The sequence below is a fragment of the Brienomyrus brachyistius genome, chromosome 13, assembly GCF_023856365.1.
Source record: "Brienomyrus brachyistius isolate T26 chromosome 13, BBRACH_0.4, whole genome shotgun sequence".
Lineage (NCBI taxonomy): Eukaryota > Metazoa > Chordata > Actinopteri > Osteoglossiformes > Mormyridae > Brienomyrus > Brienomyrus brachyistius.
This window is the reverse complement of record NC_064545.1, coordinates 18162609-18175805: the sequence shown is the minus strand read 5'-3', so window position 1 is coordinate 18175805 and position 13197 is coordinate 18162609. Positions and strand designations below refer to the sequence as shown.

Below are 13197 nucleotides of genomic sequence, written 5' to 3'. Positions count from 1 at the left end.
GTGGAGGTGAGTGACCACAGCAATGGAACAGCACTGTGTCAGCCGCACTCCTCTACATGCAGGCAATCAATAAAAGTAGCCCTGTGATTTATGGTAAGCATTGTTATGATATTATGCATTTAACCTTAACATGTAATGCATGTCATGTGATGCAGAATTCTTCCATGCTAATGGCTTGATGTATCTGCCTAGATCAGTCAAAACCCAGGCCTACCCACAATCCCTTGATTCCTCATCTATTACATTCTGACTTTAGTACCTCCCCCAGATGAAGATCCCCACCCACGGTGTGTCAGGGTGACCGCCGTTCACAAAGGACACCTCCCGCTACACACACTCCACATCTGCGCACCTCGGCAAGGTTGTGCTGCTGGGCAGGGATCCCAAGTGGATATAAAAGATGCAAATCTCAAGCATGGGCTTCCAGAGGGGAGAGACTGGTTCTAAGGATATTTGACGGGGTTTTAGCATATCTGTGATGTTGACCTATTGCAGGCAGCTCATAACAGCTGAAATTCCTATTTTTAGAGATGTTTGGTACAGCGACAGCAGTGATTATAACATGCCAGTAATTCCCACATTTCCAAAAGGCACAGTAATGTGTGCGTACGTGCACGTGTGTGTGTGTGCCTGTGTGTGTGTGTGCGTACGTGCGTGTGCATTTCCTGTCATCGAGAGTCAAATTTGATCTGCAGCTGACAATTGGCTCTGCATTTTTTTTTCATTTTATAGGAAAAACAAGGCAACGACCCTCCTTTTATGTTTTATGACATTCAAAACGCATAACATGATTCTTTTCTTTCATGGAGTATCGTTCAAGCAAAGTAATGCTGATCGGAAACTTAAACAGCAAATAGGTTAACTGGACTGTCACAAAGCTTATATATTGTTAGAGAACAGTAAGCGTATACGTACAGAACCAGAGATTTTATAAGGCATACAGTGTTTTATTGATAATATTATATTTCCCATACAAAGCCAGCACCACACAAATTGATTACAGGCAAGAGAATAAAGCGATATCTCATAAAATACCAAACACCCCAAGCAAAAACTCAGCCGACAGAAATCTCAGCTACCTGATTACATTATCCACATTCCATACGCCTGCAGATATGACTGATCAATACAGGGATTTATGCGAGCTTGGCTTGCCAGTTCCCTCACTGGGACTTCATGGAAAGCTCATATTTAAAATGAGGTCATGTACCCCAGCCTAATCTGAGTGCCCCCTGGGTATAGTGGAAGGGACCCTTTCGCACAAAAGGCGTCATATAACTGACTGATGCCCAATATTTGCGGACGAGTTGTGTTTCCTTTGCCACCCTGTCGGGTTCACGTCCTCATATCCATCTGGTGAGTACTGTCGCCATAAAGGCTACGTTCACTCGCTTTTCCGTATACGTAACCCTGTCTGATGCTTTTACTCCACAACAGCATCACTCTTTACAACCTTAATCTGGATCATTTAAAGCAAAATATAAGTCTAAATATAGTCTAAGTTTCAACCGTATCTTGGTCGGCATTAGATAGGCTCGACTAGCTATCTGATTATTTGATTAATAGTTGCACAATAATGCACACTAGTCTCCCCGTTTAACCCAAAAACGAATCGCATCTAAAAGCACCAAAACAACACGTCAATAAAAAAAAATGTCAACATATAATACGAACATGGTAAACAGAATATATATTATGTCCCTAAAAGAAAATGCATAAAAAGCCAAGGATTACGCTACACCTGCCATCATGCTACTCCCGACAGCCTGACAGCTTCAAAATTGCATAAGAAACAGCAAAACGCAAATAATTCATCACAACGAGGGATGCAGCAGCGCTGTCAGGGACATGTCATCGACTTTGCCGGCGGTCATGATGCAGCGCGGAGCGGCTTCAGCGAGCCTGCGATGCATCGGTACGTACCGTGACTGATGGCGAAGCGCCTTTCCAACGCGCAGTCGGACGCTGGGAGAGACCCGTGAGATGCTCGGATCGCGTCAGCCTCTCGCCGAGGGAGGGCGGGGCCCCGGAAGGTCGCAGCCGAGGATGATCGGACGGACAGACCGGGATGCGCAGGCAGCGCCGCCACGAAGCGCCGTCTGCAGGCGAATTCCAGTTGCGGTCCGGGGCGGGGCCGCGCTAGCGCTCTGCGCCTGTTAACCCCATCAGGCTCGCATCTAAAGACTCATTCACCCCTGTTTTCCCGAAACATTGCCAATGCAGAAGACAGACTCGACCTGATAGTGAATCACTGCGATGGAATATTAACATCCACGCATCTATTAGTTAAAAAATTAAGTGTATTGGTATTTTATATATAGGCAAACACGCCCGCATCTTATTTCTCATATATATCATATATAAGCGCAGCACATTTTGAATGAGGTCAAAATTATTGCTCCTTTCTCTAATGGAGATTAAATAGTGAGACTTTGGCACCATATGAAGGCCAGTCTCAAACTGACAGAGCCCTTCAAGCCCAAAATGAGGAAATGAGAAGTAAAATACTCCACAGATGATCCATGCTCCAAGACACCCAGCTTTTACTGATAAGGGGGAGATGCTGCTTTGCACTGGAGCCCACCTGATTTTTACAAATATCTACTTCAATCTGTGGCACGTCTCACACGACCACTGAACAGTGTCCGCCCCTCTAATGTACATCCTGCTGTCATGAGGTCCCCCCCGCGTAGATTAATATGCTTATATACTGCACAGTAAACGTTTCTGCAGTGTGATGCATATGTACTCGACCAATGAGATGCTTTTTCACTTCCTGATCACTTCCTCCTTTTTTATAAAGGAAGTGACATCATACTTCCACACAGGGGTACTTTCAGATGAAAAATGGCGTACGTTTAGGGATGAGCCGCAGCCAGGCCATCTCCTATCCTGTGAAGTAGATATCGGATTTTTTCTGCCAAATGATGATTCAGATTGATAGTGGGTGTGTAGAGGCCAGGGCACGGCAGAAATGGAGAGGCTGTCCGAGGCTTTGTGACCAGTTGTCTCTCTCTCAGCAGCTGTGGGGCGGGGCCACACGTCAAAATAGCATCTTACAAAATAGCAAGTTACATATTTTAATGTTTTGCTTGTCAGTGAGGCACTATTACAGAGACTAATGTATAAGAGTGACTATTACAATGATACAGGAATGATTTACAGGAACCACGACTGCCTTATCAATTCAAACTCAGAATTGAAAGTATTCTTGTCGTTATTCTCCAGGATTTGCTCATTTTCACGACGAAGCCCAATATTTGTGTTTGTTTCTCCTACTAGTACTAATATTACATCTTTAGAAGCATATTTCTCACTTAAACATTGTCCAGATTTATGCCCCCTGGTGCTGTTTTGGTATTTCTTTGTTCCTGTGCCCGAGCCGATTCCTGGACAGCTCAGAGACAGCTTTGCGTACGCCTCCAGTGCCCCACCTTTCCAGCCTGTTGGCCACGACACTGCACCAAGTGGAGGAGCTCGCTCTGATTGGAGGAACCGTATGTCAATCAGTAGCTGGAACCTAAAAACCCTTGGTTGACCTCGGTGAGCCCGCCCACAGTGAAGTGATGCTAATTATGGAATTCCCAGTCAGCCAGATAACAAGGCAGATGCTCAAATCCTTGGCCTAAGCTATACAACAAAGACTCAGGCTTTGAAGAAAGGCTACACGTTTCGAGGCTCAACCCAACATGAACAGAAGCCAAAAAGGGTTTAAGTATCTGTTTCTTTAGCGTGTATCATCAAAGATCCATTGTTTCTGCTCCACATCTTTCCCGAGGCTGAACTGTGCTTTGGGCTGTAAACACATGCCGCCACACCCATTTCCCCCCCCCCCCCCCCCATGCATTTAAAAACATCCCAGCTATTTTGCCATGTCTCACTCCCAAACAGCAGGTGACTCTGGTCACGTGACTTGTCTGAAGGGAGAGTGTCGTGTTTCCCAAGGAGGCTGCTCAGCCTTGTGGAGTCTCAGCTGGCCCCTGACCTCTAGCCTCGAACCCATTAATGAGCCAGCCCACCGCCCCCCTGCCCCACCCCCGACTCTGACTCTGCAAACCCACGTTCTCCATCCTGCACTGTTCCTCTCCTCCTCCAGCCCTCTTACAGGCATGTTTGTTTGAAAGAGGAGGGTCTTTGGGGGGGTGGGGGGCAGGAAGAGTATGTCCCTCACCCTCTCTCCTCTTTATTCTTTCAAACGTTGCAAATCCAGCAGACATGCAGCCCTGTTACACTGAGCTGACGCACACAGAGTGCTGCGGCCGTTTGCATTACACTCACGCAGCCACTTTCCCACACAGTGCAGGGACCGGGATCAATACCACGCTCTCAATTATTAATAAACCTCAATAATGCGTGTAACTGACCTACCTCCCTAATGTAGCCGCTGCTTAGACCACATGCAGCTACATGCACCGGCTCCAGTCAGAACACAGAATTATCATCCCTTATTATAAAAAAATGTGTCAAATAATAACGATTAATTTGTGAGGGCATTAAAGAGATCTCAGTTTACTAACATTATAAATAACATTATACCAAATGACGATCATGAAAGCTTATTGTTTTCCCGTCTCCAGATTCGGACCTTCCCCTGGAAGAAATGGTCGCATCATTACAGCTCAGGATGGTCAGTTTACCTCAGTATCCATCCAACTAGACTTGCGGTCAGAGACGTTCGTTAGTGCGGCAAAGCCCAGGCTGCAGTGGGAGGTGATACTGCACCCCAGACCTTCATGGCCAGGTGGTTCCTCTCATCTCTGAACCCAAACCTCTCAACCTCCCTGCCGAAGCAGAATCTAACAGAGGTAACGTGGGATAATGTGAAGTCCGCTGCAGCCCTGCCCCACTGTGAGAGAGCTCTTCCTGCCGTTCCTTACCAAAAGGGTGCAGGGTCTCCATTCTTCTCACTTCCACATTTGTGCTTCATGTTCACACCGCTGACATAAGCCCAGGCAACAAAGAATGACCAGCATAATTAACGCGTCTACTTCCGGCTGAACGCTGTCTGTCTGACGGGTACCAGCTACGTGCGCATTGGAAGGTGACCTTCTGTTACCATAGGAATGACCTTTAGCGCAGCAAAACCAACACAAATGATGTCACTGATCAGACAGTGAGCAACCCTCTAATATATTCAGATGCTTAACTTTCACCCAGATGTCACGCACTGTGACATCACTGAATATTCATTTACAATTTGAGGCTATTAAAAAAATGTCTCCCAGCACTTTTTACAATATCATTTTATAATAGCATTTATTCAGTTCCATCCAGTGTGGTAGAAGATTGATCCCAGACCTCTAGGCCGCTAATCTTGTCTTATTCTGACACTGATCGCTGAGCTTCGCGAATGAGCTTTTTAAAGTTATCAGCTGTTTTCCGACACATGGGTAGCGCGAATGAAGAGGGAGACGCACTTGCGGATGTCACCCACCAGAGGGTGCTGTGCTGCCTAGTTCGTCCCATCCGCTGCTATCTCGTATTTGTTAATGGTCATTTACCATATGCTAATTCGATCCATTTTCCCTCGTAAATACATGTAGTTTAATAATGAAGAAGGGCTGAATTTCTAAATTCCAGTTGACATACATGTGTATGCTGATGCTATGTAAACTGCAGTTAACATCCTTGACCAAGTTCCAGTTGATGTTGGTATTTACCTGAGAACAGGTGCGGCTCATCATAAGCCACGTAGGACAGAAAACCTACTGGACAGGAGCCCTCCAGGATCAGAGTTCCCTGATCTACATGTTAAAGAACTCACAACAAAACTGGAATATTCATTAATGCATGTATCAATCTGTTGTGCTATTTCTCAACAGTTTGGCTGAACTGGACAAACAAGCTTGATTAGTTGATTGTCCTTTGCCTGATTCTATTAGCTACCAGCAGGGGGGTGCTACTAAAAAAGCTGGGCCCCCAAATCATATGATTTTGGCCCCCCAACCAAACCAATCAAATTATGTTCCAAATTTTTTAGGGTCGCTGTACTAACCTTACGTTGCCCCCAGTTGCAGGTCAGAATCAAGCAGATAATATGAATTTTGACGCCATGAAAGTTTCTAGTTTAAGTCCCTGTGGATTTTTTTCTTCTTTCTGGGGGGGCTGATTGTCCTGTGCAAAGGAATGTTCAGCTGTGTAAATTGGAAAACGTGTTGGGCTGCATGAAATCATCGGCAAAGCAAATTACAAATAAAGGCTTGTGTGTTTATGTGTTTATGCCAAGGTTTCACAAAAGCACAGAAAACAATTGATAGGAAGTCGCTCAGCCGGACTATGCTTAGTGATTGACGATGCTGTTTTACTGAAGCTGCTGTTCGGAGATTTTTCACTTGATTCATTCTCTGTACCTTCGTAGCCAATAGGAAAGCGTCTGTGAACCGTGTGAGGGGCGGGTCTTAACATCACACTTGGCCCTAGCCTGAGTGTTTCGGGAGCTTGAGATGTACTTTGCAGGATTTCTGCACGCTGCTAATGTGTTTAGGGAGAAAGTGCTTGCGGTTTGAAATAAACAGATCTGTCTGTTAGATCAGCTTCCAAAGCCAGTGTATCAAACTGTGAATAATTCACTGAATCGTCAGTTATGAGTAACTTTCGCAGCAAACAAAGCCTGTTTACATCCTGCCTGCGAGGCAGAGGCTGGCAGTGACGTGCTTATCGTGTTTGGTCATGGTGAAATCGGGCCTGTTCAGAGAGCATCTCTGAGGCACACAGCACAGGCTGTGCAAAATGGAAGGAGGGTTTTTACTTCACTGGGTAGCGGTGGGGGGGGGGAGGGGGGTTTAATTGAGTTTGTGGCGGGAGGTTAATGCTGCATTCTATTTACCTTGGAGCTGGGGGCTTAAGTCAGATCTGGGAATGACGTCACACCCCAGTGAACCTCGTTCCAGCACAAGAAGTGTGGAACAGAGCCACTGGTTCCGCATTTCAGCCATAACTGCCATTAGGGTGTGAAAAACAGTGAGATTTTGCCCTTGATGATAAAAATGTGCAGATGACCTCAGCAGTCAGGCGCTGAAATGTTCACCTGTGATTGGTTCTGTGCCGGTGCCGTGCAAATGTCAAACTCCTCCCCATACGGTCCAACTCAGCAGCGCCTCTTATCGGGCCTTTTATCCTTCTCTCCGGTGCACTCGCGCTCTTCTTCAAACCTCATTTCCAGCCACATTTATGGTGTGATTTAGATATTAAGAGGCAAGGCGAGGGGAGTACGGCAGTGATGGCTCTTTGAGAGGATGTGGCAGAGGTGAGTCACTGTCCACGATGAACATGGACCCTCACCCCCTACTGCTTTGTTGGGTCTTTTAAGATAACTCAGTGACTCATTCACTTTTCCTTGATTAACAAAGACTTGTTTTTATACCCAATTTTTTTAAATAAATATTTCTTGCTATTGGTTCTAGGGTATGATTTCACTCTGCTGCACAACCTAATCATGCAGGCCCATTCTGTGCGGCTGTACCACAATGTGACATGTGGCTTGGTGCTGACCCTGTCCCAAAGAGGTGACGTTATCTGAGAAGCCATAGAACTGCGGGGGGGGGGGGGGGGGCGCCAGAGCCCCAAGTCAATGCAATCTGATCTTCTAAGATCATGCCCTTCATAGGTCCTGGCTGCAGACCTGCTGGAGACAAAACAGCTGAGATCTGATGCTGCATACACCTGCACCCCCCACCTCAGATGTTATTTTCCTTATTATTCTTTATGCACCAAGGTGTTTTTAAATAGGATGCTGTAATTCGTAGCTCTCGTGGCACTTATCATTAGTAACCCTGGGCAGCCATCTGCTCTGATCACTGAGAGGGGACAGAAGACTCAAGCAGACCCACGAACGTCCAAGAATGTTCTCTGAGGCCATTGTTGCCCAAAACATGGTCTCACATCTTGCTAGCACCACATCTCAGACGTCACTCAACTGCAGCCCTAAACATCCTTTACCAGGCAAGATACCTTTGAGCCCACATAATCTTATCTAATAATCTCTGCATAGTAACCAGAGCTGCTCAGGCAGGAATCCTCACAGCCTCCTGTGTTTTCACACAAGGCTGCCAGCGCTTGGCGCCACCGTCAATGGTGATGCAATTTAAGGACACGTTTCTGTCAGTTTGCGCTCCACAGCCGATGGATTGAAAGCCAGGGCGACTCACCTCTGACCTCCGCGGAGAAGTGGGCAGAATGCCGTGTCACAAAGAGCTGCAAGTGCTGGTCCAGGTCACAGGAGGCCAGGCTGATGCCCCACGAGCGGATTCCTGTAGGAGTCACAGAGTCAGTACAGTGGAAGCCAATGTCACAGACACAGCCAGTTCTAATAGACATGTGGTCAAGACACTAGGCTGGTGTATGTGTGTGTGTGTGTGTGTGTGTGTGTATGCATGCATGTGTGTGTGTATGTGTGGGTTTGCAAGTTGTCCTCAAAGTGCAGTAAAACCTGAAATTTCCCTACTTTCGGGGACATCTTTTGAGGTACCCATTTGGATAAACTCAGTTTTATAAAAATCTGTGAATGCAATCCAAAAAGTAAAAATGCCAAAAGTCTTGTATTTGGGTTGGTTACTTATGGTTAAGGTTAGGGATGGGTAGAGGTTAAGGGTGTCGTGATTGGGATTAGGGTTTTTCCCATAGAAATGAATGGATGGTCCCCATTTAGATAGGTACACCAACTTGAGTGTGTGTGTGTGTGTGTGTGTGTGTGTGTGTGTGTGTCTCTGCAAGTTGTGAGGGGTGTGAAGGACAGTCAGCTGAGTTAAACTCAGCATTCCAAGCCTTACAGGTGCCCTTGCCAGCTGCACAGTTTGTGTTACGGGTTTTTTTTTCCATTAAGTCAATTTATACTACGGGACCGTTGAATGCTTGAATCTGATTGGCTGACGAACGTTCTGAGGTGTGCAATTATTTTCAGAGAAACGCACGGCGAACGTAGTTCCAGGCAGCTCTCTTGACCGCATTACAGTTCTATATCACTTCGCATAGTTAACTGTAATAATATTGCAATAAATAGAAAAATGCAACGAACGAATAAATAATTAAATGAATAAATATACATGCACAAGCTTTTCTGTCTCATTACTGCAATCACACGTCCTTGCACACGCACACTACGGTTACACACTCACACAAAAACGTGTTGTCAGCGCTGCCCTGACGATTTTATCAGTTAGCCTAGTGTACCAACTTAAAGGCTACACATGACATTTCTCACTAGCGAGGTAATAACAGCGCTGCATCTTAAAGCAGACTTACAGTTTAGAGACGGTACTTCAGAACACTGTTTAGGGACACACAGAGGTAGCCTAATTCATACAAGCTCTCTCTCTCTCTCTGTTTCTCTTTCTCTGTCTCTCTCGCTCTCTTTTTAATAACTTCATTATTAACTGCATTAGTCTGCTATCAACGGCTCAAGCCTCCATTGCCAGCTTTAAAATTACGTTTTGGAACTAGCAAAAGAGTCGTTGGATGAGATGCGGAAGAAACAATCCTACTCACAATAGCGATTTAAGTAGAAAACCCGGACGGATCCCTTGAAATATATCATCTGATCGATGTCTTGAGGTGTGGCAACCGTAGTATAAGCGGAATAATTGACTCCGGACCGTTGAATTATTAGAAAAATAATGCACACCCGACGCTTCGCGTCGTGGCCGCATCACCACCTCGGGTGTGCATTATTTTTCTAATAATTCAACGGCCCGTCGTCAATTATTCCTTACTTAAAATGTAGCCTTAAACTTTATCCTGCAGGCTAACCTGTGCTACAACAAAAGGACTCATTCTCTTTGCATAAATTGTATACGTTGTGAACTTGAAATGCGTAAATGAAGTGAATAATTTAAGTCAGAGAAGTCGCTAAAGCGAAAGTTATGCATATTACGATTTCAAAAGTAGTTTAAATTTTATGCTATAAATCAGCCTCAACGATAGTTGTAAACATTTCTATAGTGACTTATATGTTTATCACACCCTTGGAAGCTGTTGCTGTTGTGAAGTCCTTTGAGCGTTCTAATGAGGATCCATTAGCTAAAGTGGGGGGGTCCCCTGAGATGTGACTGTGCGGTGTGGGTGGATGGTCAGCATGTGCACTGGGTTGTTATGAAGCAGCCGCAGAGGGGATGCCAGCCAATGAACAGCTGTGCTCGGTGCACTGGGACACATGAGTGGGCTGCTGTGCGATGTGGGCGGGGCTTAGACTGGGGAGCTCAAAGGGTGCTAAACTGTCCTTGTTGAAAGTTTGTGGCAACGTGCAAATGAGGTCAGAGAGCCGGCCGATGTTAAAATGAAACCACAGCAGTGGGCAGGAATGGGAGACAAGGCTCTGAAAGTGGGGCACTGAGTCGGATGCCACATCTGTAACATGTGTCTTTGATTTCGCCATAAGCCTCTAAAATGGACGCCAAACACCCACAGGGATTTTACACAAATTTCGGAAATCTGGCACATTTGCCCAGGGAATTTGCTCATAAATCCTATGGTTGTAAAGATTTATTGCCTTCCGATTTGAATACAGACGTAACCATTTACTGTGTCACATTACAGGTTTATATAATCTATATTATATTCTTATATAATATACTTATGTAAACTTATATAATGGAATTTCATCAGACAGGATTGAGAAGATAGCCTTAGTCAGACATTGATTTTTCAGTGCAATAGTGAATTAAATTAGAAATTGATCCCCCCCCCCCCCCTTTTTTATGGTGATATCAACTTTAAAACACCCTGGACTCACACTCAGGTCTTCTGGAGCCTGGAGACCCATCCTGGAAGCACAAGGGGCTTCTTTTCAGTGAAAGAACCTTCTCACTCAGCATTGTCACTCCCTCACGGTTTGAAACCCACAGCCCCGGCTGCGATGCAAGAAAAGTTTGTGCCAGGTTGCACAGCTTGACCCCATCGCATGACGTGTCATCGCTAACGTCAATGAAAAACGGTTATTTGAGCAATTAACAAATATTTGTCATACCTGACCAAGGACTAGTTGGTTAAAATGTATGTATTGATCAGGTTACGCATCTTAGATTGATTTATGCAGCGTATTTTAATTAACGTTTAACTCTTGGCTTCGTGGTGCATGTGATGTAGGCAAACTGCGCTACGGAAAACCCTTTAGATGATGAAGCTCTGATGAAAGAATCGAGGAAGCTCTGTAACTCTGCTGCAACACACGTATCACACTCACCCTTGTGCAGCTCACCATAACAGAGAGCTCCGTTATAAACACAACATGGACTATATAACCGCTGCTGTTTATGATCCACAATTGCAGATAATGTTTATAGGGCGGCTTGGAACCAGAATTAAGTTTCTGTGAGCTGATGCATAAATTTCACCTGTTTCAAAATAATTTCATGCGCATACACTGTACCACGTCAGTACTGTTGTCAGTGGAGCTATTAATGCAACGCAAGCATAACATTCAGTCTGCTTATATTAGCGCAACTTTGTTCTGCAACGCAATGTCTTTTAATTACAAAAGATGGTTAAAATCTGACTTCATTTTCGCCCAGCACTAGCAGTAAACGCCTGACATAACTTACTACATGATGCACCTTCAGAATAAAATGTGTCGCAGTTCGCTTTTAAGCAAGATTGGGTGATTCCAGTCCAACACCATTCTTCCTCATAGCAAAAAACACAGATTAAGTCATACCTTCATAAACGTGTTATCATATGCACACATTAAAAAACATAGTTAACTTGTAGTTACATATAAGCGACATTTTATAGGTGCCGGGAAATGTGGTTTGCATGAATTCCAAACAAAATAAGTAAATCTGTTTTGAATCTTAAAAGTCTCAATAAAACTTCGTATATACGAATGTCTTAATCTTAACAAGTATTCATTTATTTCATTAGTGCAATGACACCCCCTTCCTGCAGCAGTGCCCCATCTCGATAGGGTATCAGGAGGCCCGCTTCCGAATTTCACACGACAGGTTCAACGGATCGAATGTTTTGGTAGTTGCTTCGACAGTAATACCTGCCAGTTGTTTTATTGCATTTATTCCAGTCACGTTTTAAGATGTCAGAGAGCGCACTTACCCTGTTTAATGTGCTCTTTCACTGCCTGTAGCTGATGGTCGGTCGCGATCTCCCCGATAACGATAAGCATGCAATAGCTCCCTTCGCAGAACGGCGGTCCACGGCGTCGCTGCTGTCCAGGGTTCTGATCGGGATTCTGCGGTTCCTCGCTATCCAGCCGCGCAATGCCTTCGCTCTCTTTCACATCCTTCGCCGCAGCTTCGGAATGAATCTCCATGGCAACAGCACCGGGAGCCGACGCCGGGCCCACATCTATTTCCATGACAACTGCTGCCACGAGTACGGCGAACGAGGCGAGATCGGGGTGGAACCTATGGGAGGGACGCTCACATTTGGTGCTAATAGACTCCTCTTGATTGGCCGAAAGCCCGTGCCGGTGCTTGATGTCATTGTCAGCCAATCGGGTTCCCAAAGAGGAGGTGAAAAATCCTGCAACTGTACCATTCTGCAGATGAACTGCGTCTGTAATACCGGCAAAAAATGTTTTCAGAATTTTGGGGGTTTATGACATTTGTTACTCTGGAAGATGTTTATAGTTACTGACGTTTTAGGTATTTGGTTATAGAATCTCATTAACATACTGATTACAGTAAGCTGGTATTGATCAGTGTAGAGATAAGTTAGGACTTACTGTGTTTGTCACAGCAGTTCTCCTTAGTATTCTACTTACAGTAGTCATTCGGCACATTGGCTGCAGATGCCACGCATGCAGATCACCCATTCTGATCTGTTACAGTGTATGAATTTAAATCAGTGAAAGGTGACACATTGTTGCTAGATTTCCAAGGCCGGGCATCACTGAGAGCCTAAATAAGGTAGGGTGTCATTCCTATGATACAGCCCTGTGGTTCTCCTCCCTTATCCTGGAGATAATGGCCCTACACTGCAGCTCTCATGCTAGGTTGGGCATCTATCCAGCAGGGGGAGAGGTGTAATGGGCAAGGAGCATGAAGTGGAGAGTGAAACTGTAAAGATTCACGGTCTTCACTGGGTGGTATCTAAGCTACAGAAAGTCAGACATTTGAAGGAAACATTTACTAGTGAACCACAGGCAAGAATTTCTATATAATTTTGTTCTTTTTGGTTACAAACTCCTTAAAGTTAACAATGACATCATTAAAACATGCTACCAACATGCCTAAGTTTTATACTTACACA

At 45.1% G+C, this 13197-nt stretch overlaps 1 protein-coding gene across 2 annotated transcripts in view; it reads right to left on the bottom strand.

Annotated features, from left to right (window-relative positions):
• The window catches only part of LOC125705991 (microtubule-associated protein 1B-like), a 33046-nt gene extending 20705 nt beyond the window's left edge, over positions 1-12341 (bottom strand). Inside the window, exons 1-2 of one of the 2 annotated variants that reach the window (XM_048972402.1) lie at positions 12040-12341; positions 8148-8249 (exon numbers count right to left, since the gene is read on the bottom strand). In XM_048972402.1, coding sequence (XP_048828359.1) covers positions 8148-8249; positions 12040-12301 — 364 coding nt within the window. In that variant the 5' untranslated portion in view covers positions 12302-12341. Of the gene's footprint in view, positions 1-1923; positions 2102-8147; positions 8250-12039 lie in introns of those variants that run through there. The other variant, XM_048972403.1, reaches the window with a different exon arrangement.
• Positions 12342-13197: the final 856 nt, after the last annotated feature.